Here is a 22,008-nt window from a genome sequence, read left to right as displayed (position 1 = left end):
ATTTTGCTTGTAGCTGTATTTTAGGAAAGCTACAGGTAGGCACTTATACATAGCTGAGATTATACATAACAAAGTATCTATAAACACAGCGGATAGACCTCTTGGTATCATGCAGGAATGTGACATGACTATATGAGACTGGAAGGACCCTATTTTTATTCATACGCCAGTCTCCTAGAACTGAGGCGGAGGAGGTTGAATAGGGAAGGAGGGGCTGTCCGTGGTCCTGAACACCCATGAGAGGCTGTTGGACTGAAGTGGCATATTGGGCTTTGATTTGTTGTGATATGAAGTATGTACTTTAGATAGATGTTTCTTGTTTACACATTGAGACGGCAGCCTTTTGATTTTAAATTGATGGGGATGTTGTAAGCCTGTGGCGATGTCCCTTGCGCTTCAACGCACATTAGCAGCTGGATATGTCTTGTAGCAAACAAAGGTTTTACTATACCTGAATGCTTGAGGGCCTTCGATACAGTGACATGGAGATTCAAGGTCTGTTTTTGAAGTTTTATTTTTTTCACTTTTCTTATCCCGAGCACAATACCTCTTGGCAGCAATGCACTGCCGTGTTGGGAGGGACTGACTGGGAGCTGACAGCAAGTGTTAAGCCTTGGGACAGCTTGAAATTGACAAGTAATTAAAATTTGAAGCAAATGTTCAGAAAGGGGAAAATGGAGGTTTCAATGAGCATCCGGTGGCCTACAGTGTGTTAAATAAGTGACTGGAACTTGCAGATAAGGCTGAAATTACAAAGCTGATGTCCTTACAGCCTTTGCCCTTGAGTGCTGTTTTATTTCAATTTAGCAAAGCAAAGATTGCACAGGTGTTGCGATTGTATCTCTTGGAAAGCACACAAATGGCATTAACAGCTTCACCTTGAATCAGCAGCTTGTATGAGTCATTAACCGCATGGCTAGCGATTACTGAGCGGTATGGGCCATTCCAACCCTGCAAGCACCGTGGCAAAGTTTGCTTTGGAGATTGTAACTCTAACACTGAAGATGTCACTGTCAGTCGCAGCTGTATTAAATGCAAATGATGCTCTTAAAGCTATTAGGATAAAATAACATTGACTAAGTGGGACCAGTGTTTTGGAACTGTTGGTGAAACAGATAGTCCCTTTAAATAACCTATGTGTGGTTAGTGAAGGCTACAGTTCTGGACAGTACATGCAAATTAGTTTTGCAATAGATCTGAAATCTTGCTAACAGCATAAACTGGTTGCAATTAAGTCCAAACAGTATTTAATATAACTAAATAGATGTGGCTATGTCATGGGTCAATGGGGCTCATTTTTTGTCTAATCTATTAATTTATTCAAAAATACAATTTATAACACACACACACACACACACACACACACACACACACACACACACATACCTACTTAACCACAATGTGAGGACGTATGACTGGGAACCCTACCTTTAGGGACACCCCTTTCTGAAGGGTCTAGAGACAAAAGAAAGACATGACTGCACTTCTGGAGAAGCTGTCATCACACTTATCACTTGATTTTATCAATAAAAGCCTTCCTTAAAGACCTGACATTTTGCCTTCACTTTAGGGACAGTATTTTTTATGTCCATTTTGGGGACATTAAACACAAACTCTGGTCAAGTCATACTTTGAGGACCATGGTGATACACAAACTCTGGTTAAGTCATACTTTGAGGACCATGGTGATACACAAACTCTGGTTAAGTCATACTTTGAGGACCATGGTGATACACAAACTCTGGTTAAGTCATACTTTGAGGACCATGGTGATACACAAACTCTGGTTAATGTATACTTTCAGGACTTTGTTGAGATGTTATATTATTTATCCTAAGAAGACAGAAGTAGAATATTACAATTCAAAGTTCCAATACTGGACACTGAAATCAAGCTAGTGCAGAGATACAGGTGTGAGAGAGTAAACTGGGTTTTTCATTTCTTCATGATCACTGTAAATGGGTAGTCTACATTTTTGTCTGATTTGTAGCTTGAGATCAAGTGCCTTTGTCTCAGTCGGGGAATGACAATTAACATTCAGAAATATTATTGATTTGACTGTATTGACTATCAGAGAACAAAAGATGAACATAATTGTTGAAATTTGCAAGTTATTTTATGTATGTGAAGCTGCTTTAAAACGATCTGTATTGTATAATGCGCTATAGAAATAAAACTGACTTCACTTCATGGCAGAGAACACTTCACTGGCCACGGCCAGCATCCCTCTAGTTAATTTAGCATCGACTGCAAACTAATCATCATCACAAAAACATCTTAAGGGGTTTTCCTCACCAGAGTCATCTTTGGCTACTCACTGGGGCTTTATGACATTAGGCATTTCTTCTGTAAAGTGTAGTAACTGTCAAAGAAAAACTTTATACAAATAAAAATAGTGATACACACTCAGATTAAATGGCTCTTTAAGGACTCTAATGACACACACACTCTGATTAAATGACTCTTTGGGGACTCTAATGACACACACACTCTGATTAAATGACTCTTTGGGGACTCTAATGACACACACACTCCGATTAAATGACTCTTTGGGGACTCTAATGACACACACACTCCGATTAAATGACTCTTTGGGGACTCTAATGACACACACACTCCGATTAAATGACTCTTTGGGGACTCTAATGACACACACACTCCGATTAAATGACTCTTTGGGGACTCTAATGACACACACACTCCGATTAAATGACTCTTTGGGGACTCTAGTGACACACACACTCAGATTAAATGGCTCTTTAAGGACTCTAGTGACACACACACTCAGATTAAATGGCTCTTTAAGGACTCTAATGACACACACACTCAGATTAAATGGCTCTTTAAGGACTCTAATGACACACACACTCCGATTAAATGACTCTTTGAGGACTCTAGTGACACACACACACTCCGATTTAATGACTCTTTGGGGACTCTAGTGATACACACTCCGATTTAATGACTCTTTGGGGACTCTAGTGATACACACTCCGATTAAATGACTCTTTGAGGACTCTAGTGACACACACACACTCCGATTTAATGACTCTTTGGGGACTCTAGTGATACACACTCCGATTTAATGACTCTTTGGGGACTCTAGTGATACACACTCCGATTAAATGACTCTTTGAGGACTCTAATGACACACACACTCCGATTAAATGACTCTTTGAGGACTCTAATGACACACACACTCCGATTAAATGACTCTTTGGGGACTCTAGTGACACACACACACTCCGATTTAATGACTCTTTGGGGACTCTAGTGATACACACTCCGATTTAATGACTCTTTGGGGACTTTAATGACACACACACTCCGATTAAATGACTCTTTGGGGACTCTAATGACACACACACTCCGATTAAATGACTCTTTGGGGACTCTAATGACACACACTCCGATTAAATGACTCTTTGGGGACTCTAGTGATACACACTCCGATTTAATGACTCTTTAATATTAACAGTATTAAACATTGTGTTGAAAGTACACATTGCAGTTAATGACAGAAATTCAAAAAGATATAAAATAAAAAAATAAAAAAGAACAATGACAAATCTAATAACTTGGAGGTGGGAATGATTCTCAGTGTCCAACTATCCTCTGTGCTTCCTCCATCCACCCTTCTTCAAAATCTCTCTACTATCTCCTTTACATTTACTCATCCTTTTCATCCTCTTTCCATTCACTCCCTCTTTTCATCGTTTACATCAGCTGTGTTGGACATTGCCGTGTGCAGCCGGGAGAAGCTGAAAACTGAGACGTGAGTCTGACACTTTCTGCTTCCCGTAGTGACGCTCACGATGTGTTTGCATACTTTAGCACAGCTGAAGTGGAATAAATGCATTATTTGCCAAATACACAGATATTTCAGGGACGTTTTCATGCACTACATGAACCGCTTAATACAGCATCTGTTTGAACAAGAATAAAGTTCTTTGGAAAAGCCTCTTTCCAAAGTTCTTTAAACCTCCTTAGAAAAAGGGGCAACTTTGCCCACAACACAGATGTGGTGAGACAAGGACATGGGGAGATGATTGCCTGCTACCGTCCAAAAAATAGACAAAGAGCCAAAGAATGTATTCACTGCATTTACTGCCAAGGGCTTTATAACAAGCGTAGCCTTTGGAAACATATCAAAAACTGTCCCCTGAAACCTAAAGAGGATGATGCCCTGGGCCGGAAAAGAGTTCGATCTCTGTGTGCTTTAAACACACCAGTCGGCTTAGAAGTGAGCAAAGGTTTCAAGAAAATACTGTCCTTTATGAACTATGAAGTTTCGCGTGTAGTTCATTCTGACAGATCCATCATGCAGCTGGGGGAGCACATGTTCAACAGGATGGGGTCTGATGTGACCAAACAGAGTTATCTGGCTACGATGAAGAGAAAAACTCCTACCACATTCCTTCTTTAGCTCTCAAACTTGGGCATTCTTTAATCAAGATCTGTAGCATTGTTGAGAGCAATGCCATGATGTATGGAGATCATGATCGTGCTGAGTGTGCCCGAGACTTCAGGAGAATACACCAGGCAAGGTGGAATGAGTACATTTCTGCTGGTGCTATAACTACATCGAAAGAAGCCAAGTGGAACACACCACAGATCATTCCTTTCACTCAGGATGTCAAAGTCCTGCACACACATCTTGAAAAGAAACACGATGGGCTCCTAAGTAAGCTCAGAACTTGCCCTTCTGCTGACAGCTACTCTGCTCTAGTCCCAGGTCATCCCGAGGCTACATTGTATCAGTTTTATTTTGATAAACATGACAATATAACATTGCGACTACATGAAAAGAGCTTTCACTGTTATAAAAAACAGATTTGTGAGCATTAGTGGAACTGAAGCTGTGAGAATAAACACATGATCGTTGTCATGCGGAGAATCCAGCCAATCGTGGATCAGTTGTGTTGTCATCAGAGCTTGTGAGTCGCTCTGGAGAAACTGCTCTGGCTGAGTCTTCCTGCTCTCCAATCGCTCTCAGCGGACTCTGATGTCATACGGCAGTCACACGGCTTCGCTGTCTGAAGTCGGACACGAGTTCTAACCATCATGCACTGCTTCAAGTCAGCCGCCGATCAGTCTGTGCAACGCTGCATGAAGTCCAACAAGCCTTTTCTCTCCTCTCCTCCCTCTTTACATTCTCTCCCTCTTTCCATCCCCTTTACATTCACTCCCTCTTTCCATCCCCTTTACATTCACTCCCTCTTTCCATCCCTCTTTACATTCACTCCCTCTTTCCATCCCCTTTACATTCACTCCCTCTTTCCATCCCCTTTACATTCACTCCCTCTTTCCATCCCTCTTTACATTCACTCCCTCTTTCCATACCCTTTACATTCAAGGGATGGAAAGAGGGAGTGAATGTAAAGAGGGATGGAAAGAGGGAGTGAATGTAAAGAGGGAGTGAATGTAAAGAGGGATGGAAAGAGGAAGTGAATGTAAAGGGTATGGAAAGAGGGAGAGAATGTAAAGAGGATGGAAAGAGGGAGAGAATGTAAAGAGGGATGGAAAGAGGGAGTGAATGTAAAGGGGATGGAAAGAGGAAGTGAATGTAAAGGGGATGGAAAGAGGGAGAGAATGTAAAGAGGGATGGAAAGAGGGAGTGAATGTAAAGGGGATGGAAAGAGGGAGAGAATGTAAAGAGGGATGGAAAGAGGAAGTGAATGTAAAGGGGATGGAAAGAGGAAGTGAATGTAAAGGGGATGGAAAGAGGAAGTGAATGTAAAGGGGATGGAAAGAGGGAGAGAATGTAAAGAGGGAGGAGAGGAGAGAAAAGGCTTGTTGGACTTCATGCAGCGTTGCACAGACTGATCGGCGGCTGACTTGAAGCAGTGCATGATGGTTAGAACTCGTGTCCGACTTCAGACAGCGAAGCCGTGTGACTGCCGTATGACATCAGAGTCCGCTGAGAGCGATTGGAGAGCAGGAAGACTCAGCCAGAGCAGTTTCTCCAGAGCGACTCACAAGCTCTGATGACAACACAACTGATCCACGATTGGCTGGATTCTCCGCATGACAACGATCATGTGTTTATTCTCACAGCTTCAGTTCCACTAATGCTCACAAATCTGTTTTTTATAACAGTGAAAGCTCTTTTCATGTAGTCGCAATGTTATATTGTCATGTTTATCAAAATAAAACTGATACAATGTAGCCTCGGGATGACCTGGGACTAGAGCAGAGTAGCTGTCAGCAGAAGGGCAAGTTCTGAGCTTACTTAGGAGCCCATCGTGTTTCTTTTCAAGATGTGTGTGCAGGACTTTGACATCCTGAGTGAAAGGAATGATCTGTGGTGTGTTCCACATGGCTTCTTTCGATGTAGTTATAGCACCAGCAGAAATGTACTCATTCCACCTTGCCTGGTGTATTCTCCTGAAGTCTCGGGCACACACAGCACGATCATGATCTCCATACATCATGGCATTGCTCTCAACAATGCTACAGATCTTGATTAAAGAATGCCCAAGTTTGAGAGCTAAAGAAGGAATGTGGTAGGAGTTTTTCTCTTCATCGTAGCCAGATACAACTTCATTGGTATTTAGGCTTATGTTGAACTTTATTCTTGTACAAACAGACGCTGTATTAAGCAGTACATGTATTGAATCAAAATGTCTCTAAAAAATATCTGTGTATTTGGCAAATAATGCATTTATTCCACTTCAGCTGTGGTAAAGTATGCAAACACAGCGCAAGCGTCACTACGGGAAGCAGAAAGTGTCAAACTCACGTCTCAGTTTTCAGCTCCTCCCGCCTCCACACGGCAACTCTCACCGATCGGTTACATCCAGCCACAGCCCATGTCCAACACAGCTAATCACTCTTCACTTTATCGTCTTTACATTCTCTCCTCCCTCTATAACAGAAATATCAAAAAGTTTAACATGGCATTCCATCCAACTTCTTTGCAACTGAACAAAGAAAACTGAATAATGAAAATTGATTATCTTACTATCCTCTCCTTCTTCATTAGCTTTCTTATACTCTAACTTTTCACTTTATATTCTGTTTCATTCCATCCTCAAAATATTTCTACACCTTTATCCTCATTTCTTTAATTTAGCTCCATTTCTTACAAAAAGAGCATAATATGCAAAGTGTTGAAGTGTTTATGGCTCTCTACAAACCACCCTTTCTTTTAAGAGTCGTGATCCTGTTCCGCACATAATTTTTCACACCAGTCCATGTTCGCTGCTTCAAAGCTTCTGGCTCTGCGTGAATGCATCTTTCACAGTCTTGCTTACCAGGAACTTTGCATGTCTTGATGAACTTCATCATGTGTCTCTCTACTGCTTTTACCTCACTGTCCTCCCATTTCTTTTTTGGAGCATTTGAAGAACCTACGAAATAGTTAGTTATATTACAGTAACTTTAAAGTCTCATTACACATTCTCATTACAACTAAATCAGTGAGTAAAGACCAAATCAAGATTGTGTCCAAATGTGTTGATTATTTGAATTTGGCTGGATATTGCTGCATGGAGCTAATTCATGTTTATTTGATTATTGTTGTTTGTGTAGTTTAGATATATTTCTTACCTTGATCCTCCTGTGAAACAGATTGATCAGATTGAACAGGTTGATCAGTCTCTGCTGGTGCTGTTGTCTGAGATAGGTCACTGTAGTCCTCCTCATCACTTGACATGGAATCACCTTGGGCCTCAACTAATTCATTGACAAAAAAAATAACACTTTATTGCTTATACTTAGCATCTGTGACATGATCACATACATTGTTTTTCAAATATGTACAGCAAAGATACACAGACAGTCAAAAAATACTCATACCATTTGGGTCGATTTCAATGTCATCAAGTTTCTTTCCTTTGTAGTCAGACAGTGTTCCTTTCTCCATGGCCATTAGGACTTTACTCATTTTTGCCAGCTGCAGTGTTCCCTCTGGTAACCGGTAATACTGTCTGTGGATTCTGATATCGTGACCAAGGAAATCAGCCAGTTGGTCTGCTTCATTCTCATCAAGGTTAAGAATTTTAGACATGGTTGCTATGTGTTTCCTGAGCCTAGTTGATGACAGTGCTTCAGGGTTCTTTATGCCACATTCGCAAGCAGCTTTGTTGATGCACTCTCCACCTCTGTAGGCTGACATTGCTCCACATCTGGCAAACATAAAGGGATTCTCTGCTGGAACACCACAAAGCTCCCGCGTTTCAACGAGCAGCTCCATGGCAGAAACCATGGAAGGCTTGAGGAGCACAGGAACCTTTCTGCCTCGTTTACCCCGGATCTCAACTCTTGTGAAGTGCAGACACAGCTTCCTCTCAAACTCAGACAGACAGATGGCAATATCTTCATGTAGCTCAGAAGAATCCCTGCTTTTAAAAGCTGACAAAAGCACACGGGATACCTCACCTTCTCTCCTTCGGTTGAACAGGATGACCTGGGACAGTGTGACCTTGGCTAGAGCAGAGTAGCTGTCAGCAGAAGGGCAAGTTCTGAGCTTACTTAGGAGCCCATCGTGTTTCTTTTCAAGATGTGTGTGCAGGACTTTGACATCCTGAGTGAAAGGAATGATCTGTGGTGTGTTCCACTTGGCTTCTTTCGATGTAGTTATAGCACCAGCAGAAATGTACTCATTCCACCTTGCCTGGTGTATTCTCCTGAAGTCTCGGGCACACTCAGCACGATCATGATCTCCATACATCATGGCATTGCTCTCAACAATGCTACAGATCTTGATTAAAGAATGCCCAAGTTTGAGAGCTAAAGAAGGAATGTGGTAGGAGTTTTTCTCTTCATCGTAGCCAGATAACTCTGTTTGGTCACATCAGACCCCATCCTGTTGAACATGTGCTCCCCCAGCTGCATGATGGATCTGTCAGAATGAACTACACGCGAAACTTCATAGTTCATAAAGGACAGTATTTTCTTGAAACCTTTGCTCACTTCTAAGCCGACTGGTGTGTTTAAAGCACACAGAGATCGAACTCTTTTCCGGCCCAGGGCATCATCCTCTTTAGGTTTCAGGGGACAGTTTTTGATATGTTTCCAAAGGCTACGCTTGTTATAAAGCCCTTGGCAGTAAATGCAGTGAATACATTCTTTGGCTCTTTATCTATTTTTTGGACGGTAGCAGGCAATCATCTCCCCATGTCCTTGTCTCACCACATCTGTGTTGTGGGCAAAGTTGCCCCTTTTTCTAAGGAGGTTTAACTGAAATGTTTTGGAAATGCTACTGCCTTTATAACCCCCACTTCGATGCGATGGACAAATTCAAGGTGTCTTGTCATTTTTTTAATATGGCTTAGAGCAATAAAGGCAACACCGCTTCTTGTTGTACGCCTTCCGTTCCTGCTTTGGTGATGGCATTGACTGAATAAAAGTCTTGTCACCAGAAAAGGTGCTTGTCTCTTTAGTTTGGCATTTAATCTTTTTTGGTGATGTTATAAATTGATCCGATGAATCACCTGCCTCTTTGGGAGATGTTGGATGTATCAGATTCCTCTGAGCTGATTTTTGGTATGTAGTCAACATCGCTGTAGTCTGTGTCACATACAGCACTTCCTGAATACTGAATGAGAGAATTTAACACTTACTCAAATAGTACAAAATATTTTTTTCTATTATATTTTTTAGTGATCACACGAGTACACCACTGCCAGAATCTAACAAAACAGGGAGTATGTGGGCATAGTGTACATGGCAGTGGTTCCTGTAACATTAAATTTCATCGTATTGTGGATACTGGCAAGCAAAGTCCTAATTATGCAACAAAAAAAAATTAGCATATAAAGTATTACATGGCAAGTCACATACCTATCTTTTTCTTGATGGCCTTAAAGAGGGTATCTGGAAGAGGAGAAATACAAACAAATATTAATAATATATAATTTCATTAAATCTATCGCTAGTTCTACCAGTGCAATATACTCCGACCATCCCAATAATTCAGCCAATGATTCTACCCACCTCCCTTAATGAGTGTGTCTCAGACACCTGTGATGAGTGAACCACAGGTGTGGATGCAGCACAGGGCGAAGATAAGGGTGGAGCAGGAGAAGGTGTAGGCGATGAAGGCTGCGAGGATGAGGATGATTAAGGCTGCACAGGTGAGGATGATGAAGGCTGCGAGGGCGAGGATGAGGATGATTAAGGCTGCACAGGTGAGGATGAGGATGATGAAGGCTGCACAGGCGAGGATGAGGATGATTAAGGCTGCACAGGTGAGGATGAGGATGATGAAGGCTGCACAGGCGAGGATGAGGATGATTAAGGCTGCACAGGCGAGGATGAGGATGATTAAGGCTGCACAGGCGAGGATGAGGATGATTAAGGCTGCACAGGTGAGGATGAGGATGATTAAGGCTGCACAGGCGAGGATGAGGATGATTAAGGCTGCACAGGTGAGGATGAGGATGATGAAGGCTGCACAGGCGAGGATGAGGATGATTAAGGCTGCACAGGCGAGGATGAGGATGATTAAGGCTGCACAGGTGAGGATGAGGATGATGAAGGCTGCACAGGCGAGGATGAGGATGATGAAGGCTACACAGGTGAGGATGAGGATGATGAAGGCTGCACAGGTGAGGATGAGGATGATGAAGGCTGCACAGGCGAGGATGAGGATGATGAAGGCTGCGAGGGCGAGGATGAGGATGATGAAGGCTGCACAGGCGAGGATGAGGATGATGAAGGCTACACAGGCGAGGAAGAGGATGATGAAGGCTGCACAGGTGAGGATGAGGATGATGAAGGCTGCACAGGCGAGGATGAGGATGATGAAGGCTGCACAGGCGAGGATGAGGATGATGAAGGCTGCACAGGCGAGGATGAGGATGATGAAGGCTACACAGGTGAGGATGAGGATGATGAAGGCTGCGAGGATGAGGATGATGAAGGCTGCACAGGTGAGGATGAGGATGATGAAGGCTGCACAGGCGAGGATGAGGATGATGAAGGCTGCGAGGGCGAGGATGAGGATGATGAAGGCTGCACAGGCGAGGATGAGGATGATGAAGGCTACACAGGCGAGGAAGAGGATGATGAAGGCTGCACAGGTGAGGATGAGGATGATGAAGGCTGCACAGGCGAGGATGAGGATGATGAAGGCTGCACAGGCGAGGATGAGGATGATGAAGGCTGCACAGGCGAGGATGAGCATGATGAAGGCTGCACAGGCGAGGATGAGGATGATGAGGACAGCTTGAAATATAATTTGAATAAAAATATTAGGTCTAAATTAAAAGCAAAAGGACCAAGCAAACTGTTAATTGATCAAATGAATTAATAATAAAATAATTAACTGTTAATGGGCGTTGATCACAGAATAGTGTGATGATGTTCACAAATTACTCACCAAACAAACTTTTTGTGATTGCTGTTTGGCAATCATGTGTTCCTTTTCAATTTCTGCTCTGTTAAAACGTTCATAGCAATCTTCATGATGTTGTCTTAATTTTGCCAATCTTGATTGAAACCGCTTCTGCAGATATATAAAGAGGTATTTAGCTTAAACAAGAATAAAATGTACATTGACAATATTGAAAACTGTGGCACCCAAAGAAAATAAGACAAGAACAAACACAAACACACTCTAGGGGTGAACAAAAAATAAACAAACATGTTTTGTACATTTCAAAGTAAAGATCATTAATAAAAATTATTTTATATCAACATTTGACACCCTAACCAAACATTTATACAAACTTTACGTACAAATTGTGACAATAGTCACAATAATAGTTACATTGGTTCAGACATTAAAACTCGTATAAACTATAACTAGTTTCACTTCAGAAGTAAAACCAGTTTACAAGTTGAACGTGCAAGGACAACGTAAATAAAAGGTAAAACAACGATGTCGGACGATTTTGAAGTTGGAGGAGTAAATGAGTTTTTCACCCTACATTTCTGAACCGGAACACGCGTGACCTTTCAACCTGATTACATAATGTGTGGATCATCACAGCTAGTGCAAGACCAGCATTTGTGGTTAAAAAGTATATAAAAAATTTTTTTTAGAATACTGAAACTGACATTTGGACCTTAACCCGTTGGACCCTATTGAAGTCATTATAATGAGAAAAATCCTGGAATGTTTTCCTCAAAGCCTTAATTTCTTTTCGACCGAAGAAAGAAATGTATGAACATCTTGGATGACATGGGGAGAGTAAATTATCAGGAAATACTATTTCTGAAGTGAACTAATCCTTTTACAAGCAGAGGTGGGTAGTAACGTGCTACATTTACTCCATACCATTTAAGTATTTATGTTAGTTTGTTTGTTTTAGAGTAGGTTTAATTGACCCTTCGCTAAGCCCCGCTCTCCTTAGTTACTGTTGCTACGCCTGTCAAGCTTTCGCGGCTGCCACGTCTATTACAGTGTGAATGCACCGGTGTCAGACATTCCCAAGGAGATAATTAGTCATTTTTGGAGAACAGGTGAAATATCTGAGAGAGCAAGACAAAAGGGACAGCAGTATGCATTCGAGGGATATATCCGCGACATAATATGCAACAGATTAGAGAATAATTTCATCAAAATTGAAGCTAAAGCCTATAATGTTAGGTCCCAGCGCAAGCAGCAGTCGCCTCCTTAGCAGACCATTCACATGGGAAACACACAAATGGCGGAACAGCTATGTTCATGCACAGCAGAGTAAGTGCAATGTGAAAATAATCTAATAATTACAAATCAAACTGCTTATCCATCAATCTAACACCGGGAGAGCCGCGATCGGATTGGGGTAAAGTTACAGGGGTAACGTTAGTAGGCCGTCGATTAACAAAATGCTGAAATATATTTTAAAGTATGTCAGTGAGCCTCCGTCTTGCCTTTAATCGTCTTATTTTACTTTCAAATATATGCATTATGAACAAAGAACCGCCATTATTTCCAAGCAATAGGCGTTTTTTTTTTTTTGTTAATCCTGTCGTCATTTAGTTGTGAATGGGTCTCCACACTGCTTGATCCACGCCCGGGATTTCTCCCCTTTGGCTTTTAGGTTTCGGGAAGAGAAAAAATGCCACCCCACCGTCCAAACTTTTATAATACCGGGTATCAGATTTGCACAATCCATACGCACAACGCGTCGGCATGTTTCCCTCGCTCGAAAGCTTGACAGACCTCCCGTGCCTAGTTACGGTTGCTAAGCCACGATTGGCCAGTGGCGGTTTTCGGGCAAGGCTTAGCGAAGGGTCAATTGTGGGTACATTTTAATTGCATTTCTAATGACAATTGTTTTTTATTTTGTATCATTTGAAGCGTTTACACACATGTGCTGGATGAAGTGGATATGCACGTACAATCAACTAAAACCAAACCTTCAAATGCATCCTATGGTTTGCCAGCAATAAAAATCTTTTCTAGTTGAACACCTGAGCACCAGCTGTTAGTGGTTGCCTGTGTTGCGTGTTCATTATACTGTGGGCGGAGCAATGAAGGGAGGCGTGTGTTTGTTTAGGTGTCGATTTCAAATATCAACAGTGTTTCTGAGGAATCACCTACTGCACCTTTAACTAGCTGGCAGTAAACATCAGTAGATAGCTCTGCATGTATGAGATGGTTACCGTTTTATTCATTGATGTTCTTGCTTTGCCTGAGTGCTTATGTGGACCGTTGCTGTTCACCTTGTCCAATCCAGGAGAGGGAACAGAAGCTGCACAATGGGGCTGGATGTCAGAAAAGAAACCAGGGAATAACAAAATCAGAAATATTTGTGAAGGACAGAAAAACGTGTTCACGATAATTCCTCTAGCTATCCTACACTTTATCTATCATTTCTTTCACACACATCTCTATGCTGAAATAGTCAATAATATAATGATACAGATGTTTTAAAGTGGACTTACCGATTTCTGCGGGCCCAAACTGCTGGCTGGCTTTTTATCAGTAGATTCTGCTGATGCTTGATTTAAAGGCTTCAGAAATATGAGACCACAATCACATGGTAAATAATCAGAATGACAGTAAAAGATTATCATGAATGAATTACTGATCAATCTCTTTAGCATTTTCTTGATAGTACCTTGACTCGCCATGGCCAATCTGAGTCTCCATAATTGTAAGTGATTTCTTCTCCTGGTAGAATGTCTCGTACAGCAAAGAGACACAGGTGAGGTTTTCTGCTCACTTCAACGGTTCTCATTTTGCAAGTAGGATTTCTGGTCTGACCGTTAACAAGTCTTCCCAAAGAGAACCCGTCTTCTTTAGATGCATCCATGCTATAAAGACATACAATTATCACTCAATACTTGTAATCTTAGAATATATATTAGAAATGTACAGTTATTTTCTAGAAGTGGTTCTGAACCCCAGTCCTGGGAACCCACGTTTCTGCATATGCTGTATGTCTCGTGTTTTAATCCACCTGATCATCATCAGAACACAACTCTATGAACTCAACCGAGTGTGTCAGGTGAAGGAGACATACAGAATCTGCAGAGAGGGTCTGAGAACCACTGATCTATATGATAGTGTACTGCAACATCCTCTCAGCTCTCAGATAACGGCATCTCAAATTAACCATTTTGTTCTCTTTAGGGAATACAGGGAAAACAAATACTGATGACTCAAGGAAACTGCACTCAGTACTCTTGTCAGTTCATGGTGAATTTTAAGTATTAGGGTGTGTTCACACCTGGGATGTTTGTTTAGACTGTTAGTGCGGTTTATTTGAATAAGTGTGAACGCTGCCATCTGAAACCTGGTGCCACCAAACAAGCGGACCGAGATGCTGAAAAAATGGGTATCAGTTGGCTTCCAAACGAACTCTGGTGCGGTTCGAATGAAATATGAACGTAACATGGACCAGAGACATGTAAACGAACCAAAAACACGAAGATGTGACCCTAAAAAGGGCAAACTGGTCAAGCATAACAGGTTCAACGATAGAAATGCCAATCTGGGGCCGTATTCACAAAGAATTTTATCTTACCACTAGGAGTACTCCTAAATCGCACTAAAATATTTTAGCTAGGAGTTTTCTCTTAAAAGTTATTCACAACGCCTTTCAGACCTACTCTTAGTAAAGAAAAATGACAACTCCTAAACTAAGAGTGAGTCATCGTTGCTATAGATGACGTCACTTCTCATGCACGAGCTTCCTCGCAGTGATCACGGTGATTGGTTGTTAGATGACAGGGCCATCATGCGGAACATAACGCAGACGCAACAAATCATGGAATTACGATATCTAAATATGTCTGTGTCCTACACAAAATAATAATAGTAATGTCATCGAAATGCATATATAATGACATGTTTGTGCAGGCTCCAGTGAAGTGCAATTCTAAAAAGGCAGAGAGAGAGAGAAAAGTGGTGAATTAAATTAAATCAATGTAGCCTAATACCCCAATGAAAACCGTCACTTGCCTAATAATGAAAAACGACACTTGCATTAACACTTGCTTGGTTAATTGACATCATATTAGCCTAAATAGAAAAATAAACTTAAAACAAGGAAATGTTGCTCCTATTGAAGTAATGTAACTTTGAATGACGGTGGATTATGAACTCGCCAAAACGGAAAAGAAAGCCAAACTGGACGCATGATCAGTAACTGCTGCTGGCCCAGTTAGTGCTAGAAAAAAAAAACATAAAAAAAGTGAAATTCGGCACTGGGATATGAAGCAAAACTAAGCGTGAGAATGGGAGAGTGTTTGCAGATCAATGCAGCATTCCCGCTTGTGTCGCGGACCCCGGACGACTGCGAGAGGCGGTGGTGTGCGCTACAATCCTTTGTGAATTGGTCTTAGTGAGTTAGGAGTCCTCTCGACTTCTTTTAAGCTGTCCTAGACTTAGGTGCTACTTTTAGGGCTAAAATGCTTCGTGAATTACTCTTAGTGAAAAAAATTAGGAGTCCTAAAGTTACGAGTGACACGCCCATTATTTTTAGGAGTTGCTCCTAAATTCGCCAGTTAGGAGCTACTTTTAGCCTTAAAATTCTTTGTGAATACGGCCCCTGAACAATAAGCAGACCCGGACCAAACGAACCAAGCGAACAGAACTACAGGCATGAACACACCCTGAGTATTTTACAGGTCCAGATATTTTAGCATCCCTACTACATCAATCCAACAGTTCTTTACTCACCACCAATTTCTGCCATGCCACTGAAAATCAAACAGGAACGTGTTCTCAGCTTCAGTGTAGTGTTCAGATCGGTCAAGACTCTCCTCTGAACTCAGAAGTTCACCTCTGTATTCAAGAACAAAATCCCCTGTGAAGAAAGCTCCAGTGGTGAAAACTCCACGCCCTGAAGAGGAGAAATATATTAGCTGCAGCTTCTTTAATGTCCACTTTTATTTTGATTATTACTGAAAGTTCTCAACAATACGATGTACATTATATGATGTAAAAGGGAAATTAGTGTAGGAAAATAGTCAATAGCCAGGCTAATCTCGAAGTATGCTTTGCTTATACTTTACATTATACTTTCAAGTCTTAAAATTATACAGTTAAAATTTCATTCATTTTCTTACACCAACATTATTATCATGTCTATATATTGTTAAGAACAAAGTGCTGCGCAGCGCAGCACGGTTCGGCTCAGCTCGCTTCGCTTTTCCACTGCGTGGTACGACTCGATCCGGTTCGGCTCGCTTCGCTTTTCCACTGCGTGGTACGACTCGATCCGGTTCGGCTCGCTTCGCTTTTCCACTGCGTGGTACGACTCGATCCGGTTCGGCTCGCTTCGCTTTTCCACTGCGTGGTACGACTCGATCCGGTTCGGCTCGCTTCGCTTTTCCACTGCGTGGTACGACTCGATCTGGTTCGGCTCGCTTCGCTTTTCCACTGCGTGGTACGACTCGATCCGGTTCGGCTCGCTTCGCTTTTCCACTGCGTGGTACGACTCGATCCGGTTCGGCTCGCTTCGCTTTTCCACTGCGTGGTACGACTCGATACGGTTCGGCTCGCTTCGCTTTTCCACTGCGTGGTACGACTCGATACGGTTCGGCTCGCTTCGCTTTTCCACTGCGTGGTACGACTCGATCCGGTTCGGCTCGCTTCGCTTTTCCACTGCGTGGTACGACTCGATCCGGTTCGGCTCGCTTCGCTTTTCCACTGCGTGGTACGACTCGATACGGTTCGGCTCGCTTCGCTTTTCCACTGCGTGGTACGACTCGATCCGGTTCGGCTCGCTTCGCTTTTCCACTGCGTGGTACGACTCGATCCGGTTCGGCTCGCTTCGCTTTTACACTGCGTGGTACGACTCGATCCGGTTCGGCTCGCTTCGCTTTTCCACTGCGTGGTACGACTCGATCCGGTTCGGCTCGCTTCGCTTTTCCACTGCGTGGTACGACTCGATCCGGTTCGGCTCGCTTCGCTTTTCCACTGCGTGGTACGACTCGATCCGGTTCGGCTCGCTTCGCTTTTCCACTGCGTGGTACGACTCGATCCGGTTCGGCTCGCTTCGCTTTTCCACTGTGTGTTACGACTCGATCCGGTTCGGCTCGCTTCACTTTTCCACTGCGTGGTACGACTCAATACGGTTCGGCTCGCTTCGCTTTTCCACTGCGTGGTACGACTCGATACGGTTCGGCTCGCTTCGCTTTTCCACTGCGTGGTACGACTCGATCCGGTTCGGCTCGCTTCGCTTCGTAATCAAACAAATTACTGTTTCCCCCGTTACAACGCCGTTACCGTTACTGACAATAAAATGCGGCGTTACCATAGCCTAATTAAGCTATGGTACCACTGAAGCGGTTTTCATCCGAGTAGGCTCTCTCTCCGCCATAGGACCTGCAAAGTTTTTTCTCTGGTGTGTGTGTGTGTTTATGAGGCGCCGGACTGGACAAAAGCGAAGCGAACGCCGCGAGCGCGCTCGACAGTGCGCGAGAAAGACCGAGTGTGTCCGAGCGCGCGCTCGACTGCGCGAGAGAGACCGAGTGTGTCCGCGAGCGCGCTCGACAGTGCGAGAGAGACCGAGTGTGTCCGAGCGCGCGCTCGACTGCGCGAGAGAGATCGAGTGTGTCCGAGCGCGCGCTCGACAGACCGAGTGTGTCCGAGCGCGCGCTGGACAGTGCGAGACGAGTGTGTCCGCGAGCGCGCTCGACAGTGCGAGAGAGACCGAGTGTGTCCGAGCGCGCGCTCGACAGACCGAGTGTGTCCGAGCGCGCGCTCGACAGTGCGAGAGAGACCGAGTGTGCCCGAGCGCGCGCCCGACAGTGCGAGAGAGACCGAGTGTGTCCGAGCGCGCGCTCGACAGTGCGAGAGAGACCGAGTGTGTCCGAGCGCGCTCGACAGTGCGAGAGAGACCGAGTGTGCCCGAGCGCGCGCTCGACAGTGCGAGAGAGACCGAGTGTGTCCGAGCGCGCGCTCGACAGTGCGAGAGAGACCGAGTGTGTCCGCGAGCGCGCTCGACTGCGCGAGACGAGTGTGTCCGCGAGCGCGCTCGACAGTGCGAGAGAGACCGAGTGTGTCCGAGCGCGCGCTCGACAGACCGAGTGTGTCCGAGCGCGCGCTCGACAGTGCGAGAGAGACCGAGTGTGTCCGAGCGCGCGCTCGACAGTGCGAGAGACACCGAGTGTGTCCGAGCGCGCGCTCGACAGTGCGAGAGAGACCGAGTGTGTCCGAGCGCGCGCTCGACAGTGCGAGAGAGACCGAGTGTGTCCGCGAGCGCGCTCGACTGCGCGAGACGAGTGTGTCCGCGAGCGCGCTTGACAGTGCGAGAGACCGAGTGTGTCCGAGCGCGCGCTCGACAGTGCGAGAGAGACCGAGTGTGTCCGAGCGCGCGCTCGACTGCGCGAGAGAGACCGAGTGTGTCCGCGAGCGCGCGCTCGACTGCGCGAGAGAGACCGAGTGTGTCCGCGAGCGCGCGCTCGACTGCGCGAGAGAGACCGAGTGTGTCCGCGAGCGCGCTCGACAGTGCGAGAGAGACCGAGTGTGTCCGAGCGCGCGCTCGACTGCGCGAGAGAGACCGAGTGTGTCCGCGAGCGCGCTCGACAGTGCGAGAGAGACCGAGTGTGTCCGCGAGCGCGCTCGACAGTGCGAGAGAGACCGAGTGTGTCCGCGAGCGCGCGCTCGACTGCGCGAGAGAGACCGAGTGTGTCCGCGAGCGCGCGCTCGACTGCGCGAGAGAGACCGAGTGTGTCCGCGAGCGCGCGCTCGACTGCGCGAGAGAGACCGAGTGTGTCCGCGAGCGCGCTCGACAGTGCGAGAGAGACCGAGTGTGTCCGCGAGCGCGCTCGACAGTGCGAGAGAGACCGAGTGTGTCCACGAGCGCGCTCGACAGTGCGCGAGAAAGGCCGAGGGTGTCCGAGCATTATATAGTTTGTTTATAAATAAATTACAAATTTCAGCATTAGAATAATCTCTGTAGCCTATTGGTATCATCTGCAACGTTTTAATTAATTTACATGGTTATAGAAATAAAATCTAAAAAATAGCTGGCAGGTAATGTTCTGGGAAGGTTCTGGGAGCACTTCTTGTTAAACTGTTTATCATTTTAACTTGCACTACAAAGTATTATTATTTATTCATTTTTGGTACATTTCTTAAGAAGCATAATTTATTTTTAGACTTATTTTTTGGCCAGCTGTGGTCTGTGCAATATTAAATATTAAAAGTTCTAAACCATCTATTATGTTTTATTGTTCTATAGTAATGATAATATTTTAAACAATATATTGCATTGTCCCACAGCAACATTACAATAGTGTAGATTAGTTTACAATGTTTTATAATAATAATTTATTCTATAGTGTCCATTTCATTAATTTAACATATTTAATATTGAGGGCAAGTTATTTGACTTTTTTTTTTCAAAAGTAACGTAATAGTTACTTTCCCTGGTAATTAGTTGGTAATTAGTCTCTTATATATTGATTTAACTCAGTTACTATTTGTGAGAAGTAACTAGTAACTATAACTAATTACTTTTTTTAAGTAACATGCCCAACACTGCGAGTATCTGACTGTGTATTTCATGTCATGTCAGTTGTGATGTTAAATAAAGTCCAAGAGTATTCCAGAATTTCAGCGGGAAACTTACAGACTCATATTCTCCTCTCATGCAGTATCGGATGCAGGATTTCGACTGTACCACTTCTGCATGAGATGAGAACACTTTTTAAGATGTTCTTGGGTCAAGAAAACGCTCGCTCTGACTGGATGTGCTTAAATCCACAATAAGGACACTTTCCTGTCACACATCACACATGCTCACTTCAATAAGCCACAGAACGCAGGTTAATGTGTTTACATGCCGGGCAAATATGGAATAAGGGGCAAAAATCTAGCTGTGTCAATTGGTTTATGCTTATGCCGTTTATGATGACCTTAGTCTGCGTTTACATGACCACACGCACTGTCTGCTTCTTGTGCATAATTGGGTTAAGAATGTGCAAGTAAACATTGACTTTGGGTTGATGGAACCAGAAGTGCAGAAATGCAACTGTTTTTGTTTTCGGGCTAATGCCTGCAGAATGCCTCTATTCAGGAATCTTGACTGCACAAAAAAATAAAATATAAAGTACTGTTTAACTTGTGAAACATGGATATTAGTTGGCCTAACAACCATATGACTCGCCTCACATTAAATTCTCAGTTTTGTAGGTTAACGTTATTACTAAACTGCTTAGTCATAAATACTTGCCTTTATATTTGCTGATGAACTGCTCTTGAAGCTCAGGCTTGTCGGTTTCACAGTGATGTGATGCTCAGCGTCCTGCAGAGGTTTTATACGTCTTTTATTTCCCAGCATGGCGACTTTCTTTCTTGAAATGAGTGGAAAAATTAAATTAAATATAATGTGAATGAAATAAACAAGCATATTTAAAAAATCTTGTTGATCTTACTGGAATTGTTCACCCAAAAACATATGTAATTAACATACAATTATGTTAATTGTTGTTCCAATTGAGCCTCATGTTGTTCCAAACCTGTGTTGTGTTTTTTCTGTTCAACACTAAAGTATATATTTATATTAGCCTATATCACATCACAGAGCTCTATTCAATGACAGCATGTGTGACCAGTCACAACAGTTGTACAATTCCACGTACAACAGGAATTTAAATTAAAAAGGCAACGTGCCAAAAAACATTGGTTCTTGTGTGTCTTGTGATATAGATATAATTGACATCAATCTACTGTATATTCATATCTGAATTAAGAGCTACAGCATACAGGAGATTTTCAGTCAATAACCAGCTAGATTCATAGGGACTATTTTTAATGTGCTTTTTGTCTGCTTTGGACTTTGAAACACACAATAAAAATACTATAAGTGTCTATGTACCATCATTGGGCAAAAAAAGCTTTGTGAAGATAAATAATAATAAATAAATAAATAAAACATTCCACTGAAAAAAATATTTTTGGGCAAATAATGTAATAATGTATTACATAAAATAATAAATATATCAAATAATAATGATATAAAAAATATATAATTTAATTATTTCAAATTACAGTTGCTATTTGACAACACTTTTGAGAAAAACAATGATATAGTAGGCTATCACTGACTCGGTTGTTTTGATTAATTTGTAGAATCTAAAGTACTATTATATAAAAATAACAAAATTATATTTACTGGGCAATGCCTACAGTAGGCAATAAACTTTTTTCCTTATTGCAACAAATCATCAAATTAGAAGCAAATTCAATACAATCAAGAAGTAAATAAAACCTTACGCAAAAAATAATTAAACCACTCAAATAAACCACTTACTTACTTTCATATTTCACAATGTATTTAGTTATCATGCATTTTCAGGACAAGACTTGATCTCACCTTTCCTGCGTGGTGGGGGGTTGTCATCTGTTTCGCGTCCCATTGTCACGTGTCTGCATTTCCCGGGAAAATACATCGACTGTCGCAGACTTGCGTCAATGACGTAGTTACGTATTTGGATTTCACGTTGAAATTGTGATTATATTTATTTGACCGAATAAAAAACTCTCTGATGACAAGAATCTTTGTTTTAATCACAATAGTGTTTCTTCAAACACACACACACACACACACACAAAAAAAAAAAAAACTGGTGGAGTAAGTAGTAAGTCTTTCTAGTGGACAGAGCACATGATCA

General features: G+C 43.0%; 2 protein-coding genes across 2 annotated transcripts in view; one reads left to right on the top strand and one right to left on the bottom strand.

Annotated features, from left to right (window-relative positions):
• elfn1a (extracellular leucine-rich repeat and fibronectin type III domain containing 1a) overlaps nt 1-22,008 on the top strand; it is a 160,965-nt gene that overhangs the window by 5,772 nt on the left and 133,185 nt on the right. The window lies entirely within an intron of this gene.
• On the bottom strand, nt 5,877-21,753 carry LOC130095043 (uncharacterized). The gene is made up of 7 exons (XM_056261688.1): nt 21,711-21,753; nt 9,967-10,047; nt 9,787-9,819; nt 9,438-9,513; nt 7,795-8,444; nt 7,552-7,677; nt 5,877-5,920 (listed from the first exon to the last, which is right to left on the bottom strand). Exons 1-7 carry the CDS (start codon nt 21,751-21,753, stop codon nt 5,877-5,879), a joined length of 1,053 nt encoding a protein of 350 aa, XP_056117663.1.

The sequence above is a fragment of the Rhinichthys klamathensis genome, unplaced genomic scaffold (genome assembly GCF_029890125.1).
Source record: "Rhinichthys klamathensis goyatoka isolate OS25496 unplaced genomic scaffold, OSU_Roscu_1.1 h1tg000184l_1, whole genome shotgun sequence".
Lineage (NCBI taxonomy): Eukaryota > Metazoa > Chordata > Actinopteri > Cypriniformes > Leuciscidae > Rhinichthys > Rhinichthys klamathensis.
This window is presented reverse-complemented; position numbering and strand designations above follow the sequence as displayed.